At 27.7% G+C, this 19,156-nt stretch overlaps 1 protein-coding gene and 1 pseudogene across 8 annotated transcripts; both read left to right on the top strand.

Annotated features, from left to right (window-relative positions):
- Positions 1-1,101: 1,101 nt before the first annotated feature.
- LOC132934929 (uncharacterized) lies at positions 1,102-11,698 on the top strand. Of its 8 annotated transcripts, none has more exons than XM_061001350.1 (7): positions 1,102-1,303; positions 1,866-1,970; positions 2,330-2,447; positions 4,329-4,439; positions 6,585-7,016; positions 10,422-10,445; positions 11,439-11,698. In XM_061001350.1, exons 4-7 carry the CDS (start codon positions 4,347-4,349, stop codon positions 11,568-11,570), a joined length of 681 nt encoding a protein of 226 aa, XP_060857333.1. In that variant the 5' UTR covers positions 1,102-1,303; positions 1,866-1,970; positions 2,330-2,447; positions 4,329-4,346; the 3' UTR covers positions 11,571-11,698. The 8 variants fall into 8 exon arrangements, with proteins under 8 accessions (XP_060857333.1, XP_060857335.1, XP_060857334.1 ...); XM_061001352.1 differs by having other exon boundaries at positions 2,311-2,447; XM_061001351.1 differs by lacking the exon at positions 1,866-1,970.
- Positions 11,699-17,007: 5,309 nt separating this feature from the next.
- On the top strand, positions 17,008-17,671 carry LOC132946066 (uncharacterized; annotated as a pseudogene).
- Positions 17,672-19,156: the final 1,485 nt, after the last annotated feature.

The raw sequence follows: 19,156 nt of genomic DNA, 5'->3' as shown, positions 1-19,156 counted from the left end.
CTTTTCTGATAGGAAAGTGAATCTAGTTGGTACTTTGGGGGGTCAAGAGTAAAAATTTCCCATTAGTTTTCAAAAGCGTCGTGAAAAACTAACGAAAAATCAATGAAAAACGGGAATTTTTAAGCAAAATCTGTTTTTGAGAAAATCGATTTTGGTTTTTGGTGCAACTCTAGAAAAAATGACTGTAGTTACATGAAATTTTGACTGAATGTTTATATTAGCATTTTCTATACACCATATTATATTCCAAATATTTTGACTCATTTTGAGCTGTTTACGGACATTTTCAGTTTCCATTTTTTTTTAATAATATCAATAAAATTTTATTTGTTGCTTAAAAAAGCTTGAAAATTTAATAGAAGGCTCCTAGTATATTGCTTCAAAGGCAGATGCAAAAAATTAAAAATCCATATTTACGATTTTTTTATAAGCATTTAAAGTTCAAATATTGACAAAATAAGTGAAAATGACAAAAATTTGCAAATTATTTTGAGTTAGCAATTCATAAAAAAATGTTCTTTTTAAATCTAAGATTTGTAATGTAAAACAAGATTCCTCATAAGTTTTCCTACCTTTGACACCATACAATTTTGAAAATAATTTGACTCTTTATGCTTAATTGAAAAAAATATAATTTTTTTTTTGTAACTCTAATATAATAATTATAGCAGCCCGGTCGGCCCTCACAAATACCGGCCCATCCGGAAGATTCCCGATTTCCCGATAGGCCAATCCGCCCCTGTAAATATGGTTATAGAATATACTTATGTCCAAAAAAGGTTAGGTTACCTATATACAAATATTAAATTATAAAATGTACACTATAATGAAAATGCGTTATGTATTTAGTTAGTACGGGGCTTTTTTTTCCGAATACCAGTATAACTAATACTATCTACTTATCCAAAGTTTGATTTTTATAGATCGAAGTATCCCAAATATTATTCTGTTCCAGTACTTTAGAATATTGAGTTAGAAATTAATGTTGTCATTACCATAGATAATATATTATATTATCTATGGTCATTACGGCTATATTATCTATAGCCGTGGTTCAGAGGTTGTCATTGAAAAGAGAAAAAAACTTTAAAAAAATGATAACGATAAAAAATAGTTAAAAAAAACGTTTTTCATAAACATTGGTGTTTTTTTTATAATAACGTTAAATTGATCACAATAATGATATCGAACGTAACTTAACAAAGGAAACATAAACAAGGACAATTCCTTAATATTCTGGACAATCAATTTTATAATGTATTATGTAAAAACTTGGCGTCACGCATAACTCATCGTGTATACCGTAAGCGCCTTAACTCAATGAGTTTTGATTAAATTATTTCATACTGTTATTAGGTAACTGAGTGTCAATACCCACGAAAAATCGTTAAAGGAAAACAACAAAACATTATTTTGATGTATTTTGTCCGTTAGATATTATTTTGAGTTTTGACCAACCGTAGACGTTTGTTTCTATGCGGAACGAACCACCACAAATTCAAATAATATTAATATTTTTGTTCGACACATCACACCGTGGATAGTACGAATTGAGATATTATGCTAATTGTCAATATCGTAATACGTGGTGGATAGCGATTGTCGTGATTCTGTGGTTACTGATCTAAGGTCATTCGTCTTATCGTCTCGATTGTCTTATCAAATTAGTCGTCCCCCGATCACTGGTGGTCGCTAGTCCGTCGTGAATATATTTTAAATTGTTGAAACTCTAGTCAACTTACTAGTTACTGTCTACATGTTTTTATTCACGTTTTTATATGTATAAAATATAATATATTATAATTATTAATAACATTATATTCATTATTGTGACGGCTTTTATTAATGCACCCAATTTTTATCAGGATTTGACACGACTTACGATCGTTTATTTCTTTCAACTGATAACTTACACTATAGGCTCATTGTAACCGAACTCGACAACCACAGTACTTAAACCGGAATTTTAAGTATGTATTTTTCACTAATAATATAATATAAGGTATTTGATTTCTTTTACAGTTTAATGGCGTGTGGGGGCCAATAACGTTCTTGTGCATTTTTATATTATCAATAGGATAATATTGTGTTGTTGTGGGTTCGCGCTAGAATTAAAGTTTTCTATGCGCTTTGAATGAGAAAAATTGTTACAATGTCAACATCAACATATTTATTATGTAGTATGACTTGTCTCTATTGCACGATAGATTATTTTAATTATTTTGAGATGTGTAGATTGGCCTTGCTTTCAACGCCAATTGATGCACTCAACGAGTGAAATGCACAGGTCGTTACTAAGTATGTGTGTAGTCAAACTTTGTGTTTACAGATGCTCATGGATCAACAACGAATTTTGTGTTTTCATCAAGGCCTGTTAAGTTGTCCCACCTACTTGTACGAGTAGATATCAAGAGCAATCCTATGCCATTTTTTTTTTACAAAAATTTGTAAGTGCAATTTTTAATAACATGCGAGCAAACTAACTACACATAAAATTAAAATTATAGTCAGATAAGTCAGCTCAATGTATCCCACCAAAGTATTCCTAGAACTTTCAAATTGGTATCAAATAGTTTCTCTGAATTTACATAAATTAGGAAATTCATTTTTGGGTATTGTGAGATATAGTTAATAAAAAAATGTAGACGAATAAGTACCTAAATAAATAATATTGTTTTAGGTATTGATTATTCTGGATATTTTTTATTACAATAATTTTTAAACTTATTATATATGTTATTTATTTTAGTTACCACTTATGATATGAATTATGGTGAAAAATTACCTTAATTAGTCTTGGCCTACTTGTAGTTGGCTCAGCCTTACTTTTGTTTCGCATGCAGAAATAATCAATTTTTATAATTTAAGAGGAATCAATTTGAAAGTTCAAGGCAATCCTTTAATATTATTAGTTAATATAATTAGTCCTATTACATACATTTGTATGGGTCGTTGCAAATTCTATATTCTGTCCCCTTACCTCATTAGTCATTACCAATAAACTTCCATAAAATACTTTTTTATTTATATTTTTTTTCCATCAAGAATTAAATGGAGGCAATAGTAGGCCTTATGAAAACCACTTTATTTTTAAAATTCAATTTGATTTTGAACTACAAATTAACTAAAAATATATGTTTAGAAAAATTATTTATTAATGTATTTTAATTTAGAACTTTATTTGATTAAAAAACTTTCATCCATTTCAAAGATAAATAATTAATTTAATTTTTTTATTTTACATTTTAAAAATATTTTTCACACATTGAAGTACTAATTTTATTTTTACTTACAGCTTATAATTTATGATGTCAGTATTTAAATATTGTTTTTTGCATTTATGTTTATTTTTAATTATTATTATAGGGTAAAAATTATAGTTTTGCAAAACCTTTTATGTTTATTAAACAAATGACTGGGAATATCAATTCAAACTATCAAAATTAAGTTAAATAAATGGATTTTAAATTAACTACCTAATTACTTTAGTTTTCTGTGTTAAATTAAAATGTAAATTTCTTATACAATTAATAAATAAGACTACTTTGAATTGTGCACAGTAAAACTGTTTATATACATATAGAAAAATATGTTTCTAAGATTATAATATTATTACTTAAAAGTATTGGTTTTATTATTCCTATACAAAAGATTTATTGTAATCTTTTAATGTGTATTTCATTAGTATGTGGGAAAATTATGGTTGAATATTATTGGTTATGGCGACTTGCCTATGTTATAATAAACAGGTAACACCGGTAAACATTTAGCTTTGAGTAAATTGACATTTAAAGTATTAAACAGACGGTTGAGCTCGGAAAATTCTTCTCTCATTAATTAATAAAGTTAATTTAATATATCAAGTCTTGCATCTCTAATTTACCCAACAAATATAATACTTGGTTTTTATATATTTATATTTAAGTTAAATCTTACCCACCTAAATATATTCCTTAATATTTTATATTTAATTAAAAAAAATAATTTTTATTCTATGAATTAAATTATCATTTTCTAATTAATTAAAATATACCACTTACCTATGGATTATAATTTATGATAATTTACTTAATTAACTTAAACAATTTAATTTAATTATTCAAATGTTGTCATCACCAAATTGTTTCTAAATTCAAAACTCTAAATTGATTACTATATAAATATTTAATATCTTGATATTTTGAATAGTTCCAAAGAAATGTAACTTTTAAAATTTTTTTTTCCCACTGGTGGTGTACATTTATTAAAATTAAAAATAGTGAAAACAAAAGTTGTTTCTTACTGGTTGAATCAAAATTAATCTTATTATTTTTTGTTATCGTTGATAGGCAACATAGTTTGGTTATATGGAAATGCTATCAAATGGATATAGATGTATCAAAAAATGTACCAAAGCATTAAAGCAATCCTTATTTGATTGGATCCTTCATAAATTTAACGTAAATAGTAAAATTAAATTGTTCTTGTATCCTTACTTCAAGCTGAGTACTATAATACTAACACTATATTAAGTTTAAAAAAATGTTCATATTTTTTTTGGATAGGCCTTTTAATCTAACACTTTTTTATGTCGGGATCTTCTTAGTGACTTTAAACTAAATATATCAAATTTCAATTCTTTCATCAAAATAAGAATCCAAAGCAAATTAAGGCGACATTTTTAAATTAATTCTGTGGAAATTTTATAAGTCAATAGCCTTAACTCAATGCTATAACCTAATTAATAAATGTTTCCACTTCAAAATGATGGAACTTTTTAAATTTTCTTAACTCTAATAATTGGATTTTTATTTTGAGATTTAACTAAATATTTCTATTGTCGCTTACCTTTTATATTTTAGATGTATAGTAACATATTTGTTCACTATTTGACATGGTCATGGGTATGGTATTATATAATATTATTGACGGAATTTCATCAAAAATCCTTAATATTATTTACCAATTAATTGTTTATGAGTATAAAATATTATTTCAAAATCAAAACAAGTATTTTCAAAAATAACATATTATGACACACTATGAAAATTAATGTATAGTAATTTTTTGATGATGTGATACAATTATTAATGTATAAACATAATTAAACACAATAATTGTTCATTTACTTTCAGTAACTACTTTCTATAACTATGGGTTCAATTTAATATTTCAATGGTTCGGTTTTATTTTGAATATTAATCTAACGTATTGAGGTTTCTTTGGATTCAGTTCAATATCATAAATCAGGATTTATTGGCACCACTTATCATTTTGTTATATTTTTCTGTTAATTGAAACACAAATATTGCAGTGCTTCTAAATACGTATTACATTGAAATTATATTTTTATTTCAACTGTATGATCTTAATTATTTACTAATAAGTTATTTTATGATTTTTTTCTTGACATGAATAAAATATAAATTGCAAATTATACCCATTCATTTTTTGATAATTAAATAAGTTATTATATTTAATAACTTTAATTTCTAAACTCGCAAATAGGTATACAATAAATTGAAATATATTATATAATATAATCAAACTTGGTCAACTATAAGTTTAAGGAGCCAGCAAAGAATGTGTGTCATTCTAGAAAAACAAAAGTATTAAATAAAAGTACATGGGTACACATGTACCATATTGTATTTACATGTATATTTACTTTTAATACAATATTTTTCAAAAAAATATTTATTGTTTTTATATCTTCATTTATACATATTAATTTTACTATTACCATAATTTATCATTTTTAAAAAATAATTATTTTTTGACAATTTTAGCTTTGCTACATGTGTGGTGAATTGTTAGATAAACTAATCAGTAACAATAACATTAATGACTTAATTTCAAAAAGTAATTATACATACATACAAGGATAACCCTTATATCACCAATTTTAATGAAATTGGTACTTCTAGTTATCTACAAAATATTTGAGTTAAAAAAATTGTTTTACACTGTTTAAATAAGACATTCTTGGGACCAGGGAAAAAGTTTGATGTATCGATAACTTTGAGTTAACCAAGCTCGATTTTATGTTACTGTATATTGCGGTAAATTATTACAATGCAGATTTAATAAATTCAAATAAAATAATGTATTTAATAATACAAGTATCACAAAAGAGAGGCTGCTTTTTATAAGTTTTATTATTATATTTTAGCTTATATACTTATTGTAAGATATATCATTATATTCCAAAATAAATCTAAAAAAAATTCATATAATATAATAGTATTAATTTTTAAATATGAACTCATATTTAATTACAAAACCACATATAATGTAATAGTTTATTCTTTGAAATTCTATAAAAAATAATACTTTAAAAAAATTTATCTGATCATTTTATTAAATTATTAACTAAATCTATTTGAATTTAGTGTTCATTAAATATAATTATTACAAATAACTACTTTAAAATAATTTCTTAAAATTTTATGAGACTAAATTATTGAAATTTTAAACTATCTATTGAATAATCATGTGTTGATGGTGCACTTAATGGCTGATGGATGTTTTCAATATGCTTTTTGTAAATGAATGTTTTTAAATCTATATTGTGAATAACTGATAAGCATTTAATTTTTTTTTAGAATTTATTGACCAGAACAATGAGTGACATCCCAACAGCATCTACATCAACAGCATCTACATCATCAGCTTCAACGTCACAAACCATGCCATATACTTTTGACAACCAGTGTCCACTACGAGATTTAGATTATACAACAACAGACGAATCAGAAATGTCGTCCGATGAATCAGAAATGATTGATGATGAATCAAGTTACTCAAATGATAATATTTGTAAGCTGAATCCAATAATTGACGATAACATGGACGATACGTCATGGTCGTCTACAGCATCATCTAATACATCATATGGAGATAAATCAAGTTCTGAAAATTCTGAAACTGAATCAATTTTAAAAGAGTTGATTAGAGAGAGCTGGACTCTTGATAAATCAACTAATAATCAAGAAAACACAGATAGTTTCATATCACCAATACTCATATTAGTACAGGTATTATTTGAATTCATTAAGACATATCATTAGAATAAAACCTTATTTAAATATTGTGTGATCAGGACTAATAATAAATTGTTGTCTTCACCTTTTCTTACAATGAAAACTTTATAAAATATAATATATGTTTGTGTCTCACTGGGTGATATATAAAATAGATCCCTTTGCCATGACCTTAATTTATAATCCCATTTGTGTTATTTGGATAAATAATTTTGTACTTTTGATATTGGAGTGTTTTTAAATTTTTCATGCACTTACATTAATTGCAAATAATGTGTTTGGTGATAATTAATATATCACTTTTGATTTGTTGCTATCAAACAATTGAAACCATGTTACATTTTATCTTTAAGAGGATGTTACACCGACATTTGTTGTCTCCGTCTTACAAGTGCAACATAGCAAATTGTACGCTCAGCAGATTATGTTTAGCTCAGTTAGGTTATAATTAGATTGCCAATGAGATTGCCTGGATAATAATCTTACCTTTAAATTGTATAATAGGTCAATTCGCTCTAATTTTGAAACTAACCGCAAGCTAAACATATTCTGCTGAGTGTACAATTTGCTATGTCACGCACTTGTAAGACAGAGACAACAAATGTCGGTGTAACATTTTCTTAATTATCTTTAAACTGTTATTTCCAAACTAAAAATATAACATGCAAAACTAAAAGTATCATAAATTTCCAGAAACGCTTATAAATTATTGCATTTTGCATTCTATACTTGCCAATTATTTAAAATATTATGCACCATACCAGTCTAGTATACAATTATTACTCATAATACGCTCTTTATGTCAACTCCTGAGCTGACATTTTTATATAGTAAGACATTTTTTTTATCCTTTTTTAAAACTGTTTCAATGGGTTAACATTGTTGGTCATTCATAGAATAGTGGTTATTAATTCCAAATAAGTTTGTGATGTTGATGTCTAAAGAATCAAGAAAAATTTATAAACTTTTTTAAAACTGATGTATAAGAAAAATTATATTTGTTAAGATTCAATGTATAATGTCTATTGTAATTGTGTTGGTGTTGGTGGTGATAGTGGCGTGCTTTGAAAGGGGGGGGGCGTACATTTTTTATTGTTCTCAGACCACGTCATATAGCAGTAAGTATACTTTTATTGCCTTATGATGAATTTTATATGATAAAATAATCCAAGGGGGGATATGACACCCTCATTCACCTCCACCAGTGAGCATGCCTCTGGGTGGGGATGATTCAGGGAGATACAACTCGTTTTCAAAATTTGCTATCAGTTTTTTTGCCCCTCCATTAAAAATTTGAAAATTCCATTGGGCATGTGTTACGAGTAATGCCCGATGCTTGGCTAATGACAACATATTGGATATCAGCAACCAATAAGTAAAATTATCCAATTATGTGTGGCTATTGATTTAATAACATTACTGTGAAACCTCTGAATAGCGAAACTCGATCACAGACATTTTATCTGCTATTTAGAGGGGGTATATTTTAGAAAGTCATAAAAGGTTAATATAACATTGTTTATTGTAATAATATATTTATAAAATAGTTATAAATAATAATAATGATATTATTATATTTTAACAATCCATATTTAAATAAATATTTAACAAAAAATAAATATGGATTCTTCAACAATAAAAAAATGCATACTTCCTAAAAACAATTACATTTGGTGTGAAAAAATTGGTTAGCTTGGTCTAACTAACAATAATGCACAAAACATTGGCCATCAAGAGCTTGATATTTTTGTCATAACAGTCGTTATTCATAAAAATCTTTTTATATTGTCCCATAACGAGTGTTACGAAAGTATTCTTTATTGTTACACTAGTGTTAGCGTGTTTTTCTGTCGTTGATTTGTCATTATTTTTAAATGGAGATTAAAATAGGTATCCGCTATTGAGAATGTCTTCGTTCCTAAAAAAAAAAACCTCTGCTATTGGAAGGTGTTAGGAGAGGTTTCACTGTATTTATAAATTAAAATCAATTTGATTCAATAACATAAATGATGATATGTGTGTTAAAATAAAAAATAAAAATATTAATTATAATTGTTACATGTTATAAAATGTAGAACAAATTTGACACTTCAAATTCCACTATATTTCTAAACCCTTTATGTTATAAACTTGTAAGAGTATTCATTTGCTGAAACATTTTAAATAATACACAAAAATCTTACACTTACATTTTTTTTTTATACAACCACCTTATGACCAAAAAAAAATTAAACAATTACTATTAAAAAAAAAAATTCAAATATTACCAAGCATTCATAAATATTTTTAAAATGCATGTATCAATCAATTATTTATATTATATTAAATCATATTTTAATGAATAATCATTTGAGTTTTATAATTTATTTATTTTATCAAGTTTTAAATTTAATCATTAATTATATGTGGAAAAAAAATTTAGATTTTTCTTTCAACAAGTGAAAATTGGTTTAAAACTACCTTAAATTTTTAAAAAATGGTTAATAAAGACTTATAAAAACTTTTGACCCCTTATTTTGATGGGTTATAAATATTTAAAATGTAATCAATTGCTTGTATAAGTTGTTTGGATTTTCATGGATATTGTTTGTTATTAGGTCTTTTGCCAACAGTGGTTGGATAATAATAATTGTACGGGTTGGTATTAAGATTATTCACTTTTGTTGGCTGAAGTTCACAGTATTGTCATTAGCCAAAATTTGTGGTTGTGGTGACAAAAGATTTTGTCTTTATTTACATACATAAATTTATTAGCAAAACAGTTTTTCTAGTTGGTAATTTTTTCGCCAAGCTGTTCTAGCCAAACGCTAGTAGCTTTTTAGCTATATACCCTATACTAGCTGTTTTGAATATTTAAAAGTATTAAAAACAGTATTAAGTATGTAGAATACTAAACTAAGTCGCTATTAAAATTTTTAATATAAAATTACTTAAGTTGAACAGTTGGATCAAGTGAGAAATAGTAAAAATGGGTTTTTTTAAAGTTAGTATGATTGTGTTAGACAGGAATAACAGATTATTACTCATTTTATTAAAAATTCGGGTGGCATTTTTAAGCATAGCTCAAAATAAGTAATAAAACAAATTAATTTTAAGTTAAATTATGTTTTAAATAATTATAGTATGGCTTATGAAAATAATTATAGTATGGCTTATGAAAATAATTGTTCACCAAATTGTTTATTTCATTTTATACTGTTATATTGATAATTGCGTACAAAATTGACGGCAATTAAAGGTTTTATAATAACATATAATCAGTATTTGTATATTTTTCATGAGTCAGACTAGACAAATATTCTTTATATTTGTATTATTATATTTATTGATATAATTTGTATATTATAAATTAGGAAATATAGTCACTAACTTATATATTTTTTTTTTTTTTCACAAAAGCAACCATGTGAAACTGAAGGCCAGGTAAATATATTTACATATAATGTGTTAAGTTAATTAAATCCTAAACCTTTTATTCAATTAAGTATTGTACAATCAATAATAAGTTAAACATGCAATAAATTATAGTTATATATTTAATTCATATCTTTTGATATACATATTTTTTTAACTATTAATTAAAATTAAATATATGTTTTGGGAAATGTGGCAATGGAGGCTATTAACAAAATCTGGACTTAATAATTTTTTTATCTTCAATGTGGCTTGCTATTGTTATTGTATGTACATTAGAGATTCCAGAAATTACGTTAATTAATCATAAACATTTTTTAGTAAAATTATGTAAATTGGTAAAAGATGTAAAAAAAACTTTTTAGGTATAATTTTCATTCAATTTTCAAATAAAGCTTACGATCCCAATTCTTACCTTCTCAAAACCTTTTTATGTAATGTGTAGATGTAGGATTAATATTTTTTTTAATTTTTTCTATTTATCAACCTATCTAACGTATACAATACACTAAAATACTGTGTCTGCACTTATAGTCCTATATGTTACTTTGGCTATCTAAATAAATGTTATTACACTAGTAAAAACATTAAAAAAGAAGTATCACCAGATTTTATGAACGGTAAAAAAATCTTAATAAAATTTACTGAGCTGACATCTCTAATGTACATTATAATTATCAAATTAATGTTTGTTCAAGCAAATCTTTATACAATTTTGTGTATATAACAACAATATTTGTAATTATTATGTTTATTTTTATTCATTTTTGTTTTAATGGGTCTTTTATCCACAGTAGTTTTGTCAGGCATATACAAATAATATTGAAAAAATGATATCTCAAATAACTTTATTTAATTTTAATTTATAACTTTATAAAATTTAAATTATCAAAACTAAAGAGAAACATTTCACTTTACTTGACCGATATAAATTAAGTAATCTAATATTTAACTTGGCTTTTAAATCCATAATTTACAAATAATATGATTGTATGTTTTTAGATGAATGAAATTGGAATCGACCTGATCAATGTGGAAGAACACGCAAAAAGACTTAAAGAACTTGAAAAAGAAATAGATTTCATAGAATCAACAGAATGGATGTATCGCCCAATAGACTCATCTATTAGATAATATTAACTAATTTAACAATCAAATTTGTTATACATATTCACATTCTTCTATTAAAAGACAAAAATTGCTGAAACAAATTTTAAATTAAAAAAAATATAAACTCGAATGTAATGAATTTTTAAACAATATTTTGCATACTTCAAATTAATTATTGATTTAATAGAATATGTTTATGTTTTAATGTTAAGATAAACTACATTTTTTATACATTTTTATGAATATTTTTGTAAATTATATTAATATTTACATTTGTTAACTTCCTACAAGTCTTATTCTTTTATAACTTTTATAACCAACTAAAAAATAATTAATATAATATTATCACTACCCAAGAATTTTTGAAATAAGAATTACCACTTTTTATATTCATTTGTTAATATCTTCTTACCATTTTAACTTAAGGCATGGGAGTACTACTAAAATGTGGGTTTGGTGTGCATTTTAAAGTCTGGTACTTAATAACATTTTTTTCAAAATCAAAATTGAAAAAATAAATATTTTTATGGACAACTTTAACAAGAAACTATGATATGGACAGTAATAATGTATTTTTTCTTTTTTACCCAGTGCGACGGTAGTGGCGCGAAGCTAAGTAAAAAAAAATGCAGAGCGGTCACTGCCGTAGTACATTACACGAGCCAGAGTTTGCCCACTGAATGTATGTAAATTTTCCAATTTTCTTTAGCTAGGGCTACAGACCTAATAAATAGACGGATTGGTCCGTTTGTGGTATCAATAGAACGGGCATGATGTGCAGATTATACCTTTGTCATTTTTGAAAAAAATAGTGGAATAATGCCGAATATATTAGCAAAAAAGTGAAGTATTTTTGATGGAAAGAGATATTGTACTCGATCGTTTTAGTTATAACGTTTCATGTAGCAACGCCAATGACCGTATACGGTATACCCCTTTATGCCGTATAAGTTTTCGTCTCGGCCGAACACTAGGCACCAGTTCAATCCATCTTTACATACCATATTCAACTGTACACATATATAAATAATCTAATTAATTCTTAGGTTACTGTAATGGATGGTGTTCAATTTGAATTCAATGATATAATATATATTATAATGGTGTATAGGAAACGCAATTATAAACATTCAGTCAAAATTTCATACCCCTACGGTCATTTGTTTTAGACGCTCATAAAAATTTAATTTAAGTTTCTTGTAGACATTTTTTCTTTGATAAAGGTAGACAAACTTATGAGTAATCTTATATTACATTTTCAAATCTTAGATTTAAAAAGAAAAATTTTTATAAATTCTCAACTCAAAACAATTTGCTAATTTTCGTGATTTTTCCGTATTTTGTCAAAATTTGAACTTTAAATGCTTATAAATAAAAACTGTGACTAAGGATTTTTAATTTTTTTCATCTGCCTTTGAAACAATAACCTAGGAGCCTTCTATTAAATTTTCAAGCTTTTTTACTCAACAGATAAAATTTTATTGATATTTATAGAAAAAAAAAACTAAACAAATTGACAATGTCCGTAAACCGCTCAAAAAGAGTCAAAATATTTTCAAAATTTTATGGTGTATAGCAAATGCTAATATAAATATTCAGTCAAAATTTCATACCCCTACGGTCATTTGTTTTAGAGTTACACCAAAAACCAAAATCGATTTTCTCAAAAACATATTTTGCGTAAAAATTCCAGTTTTTCCTTAATTTTTCTTTTGTTTTTCACGTCGCTTTTGAAAACTACTGGGAAATTTTTACTTTTGACCCCCCAAAGTACCAACTAGATTCACTTTCCTATAAGAAAAGTTACTGTTGAAGAAAATCCAAGCACTTTTACTGTCCTAAAAGGTGATGACAGACACAAAAATAAAAAAAAATAAAAAACACATCATTGTAAAATCAATACATTCATCGCTTCGCTCAGAATCCAAAAGTTATTAAAATCATTCAATAAAGGTTTAGCTTGAATAATAATTTCAATAACTATTTAAAGTAAAATATTATCAATTAATTAGGTGGAAGTATAACAGTAAATTTCATACCTAGAACATTACTTGATAGACGGCCACTTCTTATTTCTTAGCTACTTTTTTTTGTTCTTTTTTTTCTGTTTAAAAATAGGAAACGGGTGGGAACGGTTTAGCACAATATAAAAGTAAGTTCAAAAAAATATAAGAAACAATCTAAACCTTATTTAAAATAAGGTACAATATGAACTGTTTATGAGAATCGTCATTTAAAGTTTTCAATCCTTAGCTATACAAATTGAACACTTAATAATTTTTAACTACGTTCACATCAAGTAAGGGTGGTATTTTTAAAAAAAAACTACGTTCTAAAAACATCGATGACAATACAATAATAATAATAATAATAAGATGTTAAATAAAATAAGTTGTACGTTTTATAAAATTGTCAATACAAACATCGATCACTACACTCTACAGTACCTAATAATAATAATTTGAAACTAAACATATTATCGTCATCGTTTTGACTTGGATTTTTGTTAGTATTGATATAAGCACATGTTTTGGTGGATTGGCGCTACGAAATATTGTCCTATGAAATTTGTACTACACTTTTAAACTACGCTCAGAACGTTCGTCGGTCAACTAATAAAATCTACAGTGGTTATAAGTAGTGTGAACTTTTATTTCACGAATCACGATAATCATTTGATATTTCCAGTTTCGTCTATATGTGACTTCCGGCTAGCGTGACAACGTTACACAAAAATAACGTACGCAATCGTCAACGATTCATTTTTTTAGCTTCATAATATATTAATAAACCTACGATTTTTTTTTGTTGGTAAATATATTTTGTGTTCTTACTAATGATAGACACAAAGTGTCTTCTTACTAGTGATGACAGACACAAAAATAAAAAAAAAACACACATCGTTGTAAAATCAATACATTCATCGCTTCGCTCAGAATCTAATATCAAATCTAACCATTAATGCACTACAACAATTAAAATTGATGGTAAATCTTATAATTTAAAATCCATCATCTGCCATCATGGTCCATCTATGAATGAAGTCCATTATGGTATTATACTAGTATAATTTTACATAAAAAAAATGACGAAGATGCAATGACACTTCAATAAATTTTGAACGATGGCCATGAGGGGGTAAAGATGCATATATTATAATAATGGGAAAAAATGAATATGATTTAAAATTTGATTCAAAAATTGAATAGGTATGATAAAAAAAAAATCGAATAAAACATTTAATAAACAAACACAATTATATCATTACTAGCTGACCCGTCATAGCTTCGCCCTTGATTGGTTGTTTATTTTGTTTTGGGACGATGATATGTATAATTTTTTATTTACATTTTATCGTTTAATGTGATCGGCCAGTGAATATAAAAACGGTTAATGAAAACGTATTGAAATGTTTCTAGCGGTATTAATGGTAAAATAATTTTTATAGCACTTCATTACCCGTAAAAACGCTAATCTTAAAAAAATTATGATTGTTCAATTACTTTCGGGTGTAACATGCTACAGCCTGCAGTGAGTGCAACTCAGCCACCCTGGTAGGCAATCCGACTACATCAGATCGCGGACAAAGTGCAACTTTTTCACCAATCACCTTGGTAGGCAATTTTCAATAATTTGATTTGACGCAAGCTTGTACTTGATCTGTCAAAAAAACTAATGGCAATAAATAAAAATAAAATTTTCAATGTAAACTTCAATGTTCCTGTTTGAGCACCTCTTTAAAATGCGAATTTTGGCAAATCCTTTCTTATTGCACGGTGAAAGTATTAGAAGAACCTCTATTCCAAATTGCAAGTTCGTACGTTGCGTAGTTATTGAGTTACAGCGATCAGTGACTAAGTGGTATTTTGATTTTATATATGTGTAGATATAATAAATAAATAAAAACATAAAAACCTCCAAATCATATTATATGCCGGTGTAACAGACGATTATTACTTTCCCAGAGTGTAATGGTGGGCTCACACACTCTCTTATTTTTTTTTTTTATTAGAACTAGACAAACTTACTGTTTGATACCTATTTCATATTTTATCTTTGGACTAAACAAACATAAAATAAATTGTCATCTGTTAGGTTATATTCAATCTTTTTTTTCATATATTAACTTTTGAACTACAATACATCATTGAAAATTAAAGATTACAAAATTATTTAAATTTTTAATTTAAATATGTTTATTTAGGTTAAATGGAATTAGGCACACATCAGAGGCAACATTTGGAAGGGGTCAGGGTATGGGGTGGCACCGTTTACTTTTAAATAGTCCCAATTGGCCTATGAAATAATGCACCATTATTTATATAGTTAAATTAAAATTGTATTTTAGATTAACATATGAAATAAACAAAATATGGCGTTCTATCAATTAATAATTGAGCCTAAACTACATTGTTCTTAAAGTTGTAAAAGAGGTAGTTAACACTATAAATATAAATTATAAATACAATATAAATTTTGAAGACGCTAAAGAAGCGACTGTTAAACTTAAATACCGCTGGTAACCCCTTTTTTTAAATATATATTTTTAGAGCATTTTCATTTTACAAATTTAGTAGTATAAAATATTTATTTATTTTGTATGAACTTACATAATTGACCGTTGATAAAAGTAAACATTATGTGCTTGTTTTTGCTGCATTAAATTTGTCTTCTTCAATGTTTATTGCATAATGCATTACTTATTGATTTTCACAGATTAAGTAATCAATTTTTTATTATCTTTTAGTTTTTAAATTACATTTTGCTACCTACTTATGTTGATACACAGTAGTCCATGACGCATATACTCAATTAAATGCAGGGTAATATACATAGATCGATTTATTTTTATATGCACGGTGAAATTTTAAAATGGCAGCTAAAAACCTTGCACAGTGCACACCCCACAAAAAAACCCGAATTGACGTCCCTAGAACACATTAGCGATGGTCGATAAATATTATCAATAATATTTTGTAGTTAGAACATTTTAATTGTACACATATTTAAAAAGTGAGAATTTGTAAAAAAAATATTCGTAAATAAGTTGTGTAGAGGAAATAAAATAATACAAAATTAATATCGGTTCATTCGATTTTGGACTTGAAATCAGGTAAGATAAATAAGATATTTTAGTGACCAACATGTTCCATAGATACGTATCAACTTCAGTGCCTGATTTCTGACAATATGAAATATCACGGTTATATAATATTTTTGAGAGTGTTACAACAAATTTACATCGTAGTTAATATCGTATCTATGTAGGTACCTACTATAATGCCGTCGTACCTATTTATTTTGTAGCACATTTTCCACAACGACGCTCTAGCCTAGCAACTACCTTCGTTTGTCTACTCAGTATAACTCGCAGCATATATACATTGTATATCCTTTACATACCGTCATTGTCTATCGTGCGATAGATAATAATATTCGTCCAAACAATACGCGTTTCGCAATGTCCAGCACGAAAAAAGAAAACACGGCCATGCGCAAGCCATGTCCCAAGTCGAAGAGACGGTGGGTCGATCAGGACGAAGACGGCGCGTCGAAAATTCTAGTCCGCCAAGGCGGACTGTTGAGGATGGCAAAGGCCGTTATCGGGGCGGCCGTGGCCGTTCTCGACAGTGCGGAGGAGGACGTTATTGACATGGCGGAGGAAGCCGTTCACGACAAGAAAGAGCTGGCCATGCAGGTGGAGTACGGAAGCAGTAGCAGCGGCGCCGTGTCTAAAAGCTCGTCGTCGTATCCACCGGTGCCGCGGCACGCCGTGAACAGTTCGTGGAAAAGGGTACCATTAGCTCCCGTGCTGACGCTGAGCGTCGCCAACGACGTTGTGACGTTGGTGTGGGACGAGCGGGCGACGGCATCAATGCTTCCCAAGTACGCGCGCGTCGAAGGCTACGAGCTCTTTGGATACCGCGGTGACACGCCGGTGTCGTGCGACGCATGGAAAAAGATAAAGTACTTCAAAGCTGGCCGGTTGCCAATGAAATGCAAGTTGGTGTACCGAAGGAAGGACGTCGTCCACAACTACGCAGTGCGCGCAGTAGACGTACACAACAGATGCGCCCCCTGCGCCGTCGTGCAGACGATAACCCCGTCGAGGATTTGAATTATAAGAGTATTTATACTCACCATAGCAACCCGCCCGTGCCTTACTCACGAGCTGCACAGTGACTTACGCGCGGAAATCTCCCACAGTCTCTTCCTCCCCCTCGAACTTTTTTTAATTGTACATATAGTTATATTATTATTTGAATAAAATATTCAGTATTTGGCAAAAAAAATATAAAAAAATAATTGTTACCTACTGATTTGTTTTATTTTTGTCGTAATCTGGTTGTAAGACCTCTATACCTATCTAAAATACATATTAGCTACAACAATTAATTATAGATATATTACGCAGGTATTTATACTTGCGCAGATATATAGGTAGGTATTGTAGACACGTCTACATTGAACCTATAAGCCCATATAAGCTCATAAGTATTAGCATTGGGTATAGATAGTATAGAAACAAATTACATCGATTTTGAGCATTTTTTATTGATGTAAAATCTATCTTAATTAGACAGCATAAATGGGGCCTAAAACGTAAATTGTTTACGATCTGATCATATATTATTATAGGTACAGAGTTAATGAAAACATCTTCACGTTAATACTACATTCATATAATCAGCATCAGTTCAGTTGTACTACAATTGGTTTTTATTAAGAAAAGCTATAGCCGTATAATTAAATAAAAAGACGCTCAGATGAATAATGCCTATACAACCTTATTACTTACTTACCAGCTGAAACGTTCTTTTTTTCTTTTTTACAGGTGTTATTATTTCTATTAAGCTAAATGCATTTTGAATACGGCTACACGTTTGAAAAGAAAATATTGTGCATAGGTAACTTAATGAAAGATTTTTTCTGATCTTAGCAGATTAAAAATCTAATCGGTGATTTAGTGGTTAAATAATAATGTCTACTTAGTTAAAATTGTAAATGCAATTTTTTTGCAGCCTTGCAGGTACCTAAATGTAGAAATTAATTTTTAAATATTTTAAATATTTTTTTGGAAGACTAATATTGCAATTAAATGGAACGATTTTAGGAATAATTTTGTTGTTGCCTATTGGCCGAAAGTAGCTGGTACATAGGTACTATAGATTTTTTATAGTTTATAGTATAGAGTCTATAGACTATGCTGAATACGTTTTTCAAATTGTCAAGATTAATATTATATTCGTGCAAAGACAGTACCTACCAGTGGCGGATCCAGGGCTTAATTTTGGGAGGGGAATGGGGGGTGGGGCAAAAGTATAAAAAGTTCCAAAATTGGCTAAACACAGTGTAAAACAAAGGAAAACTACGGTGATTGGGGGGGGGGGGGGAGGGCAGATGCCTCCTTTGCCCTTCCCCTGGATCCACTACTAGTACCTACCCAACTTACAATTTACATACCTTCTACAATTTGACCTATTTAATTACTACATATCTACATATCTACAAATAAAAATAACACTGAAATACCTATTATCTGCATACATATTTATTATTACCTTTATAATATTTATTATTTTATTATACTATACATTAGTATTATTGTC

This window comes from Metopolophium dirhodum, chromosome 1 (assembly GCF_019925205.1).
Source record: "Metopolophium dirhodum isolate CAU chromosome 1, ASM1992520v1, whole genome shotgun sequence".
Classification (NCBI taxonomy): Eukaryota; Metazoa; Arthropoda; class Insecta; order Hemiptera; family Aphididae; genus Metopolophium; species Metopolophium dirhodum.
Note: the sequence above shows the minus strand (reverse complement) of the source record. Positions and strands in the feature narration are given on the sequence as shown.

What these genes read in the sequence shown, in the direction of transcription:
- LOC132934929 (XM_061001351.1), top strand. Translation starts at nt 4,347, where the DNA reads ATGGAAATGCTATCAAATGGATATAGATGTATCAAAAAATGTACCAAA. An exon ending in GGATCCTTCATAAATTTAAC is followed by an intron (nt 4,440 to 6,584) that starts GTAAATAGTAAA and finishes ATTTTTTTTTAG; the next exon opens with AATTTATTGACCAGAACAAT. An exon ending in CATGTGAAACTGAAGGCCAG is followed by an intron (nt 10,446 to 11,438) that starts GTAAATATATTT and finishes GTATGTTTTTAG; the next exon opens with ATGAATGAAATTGGAATCGA.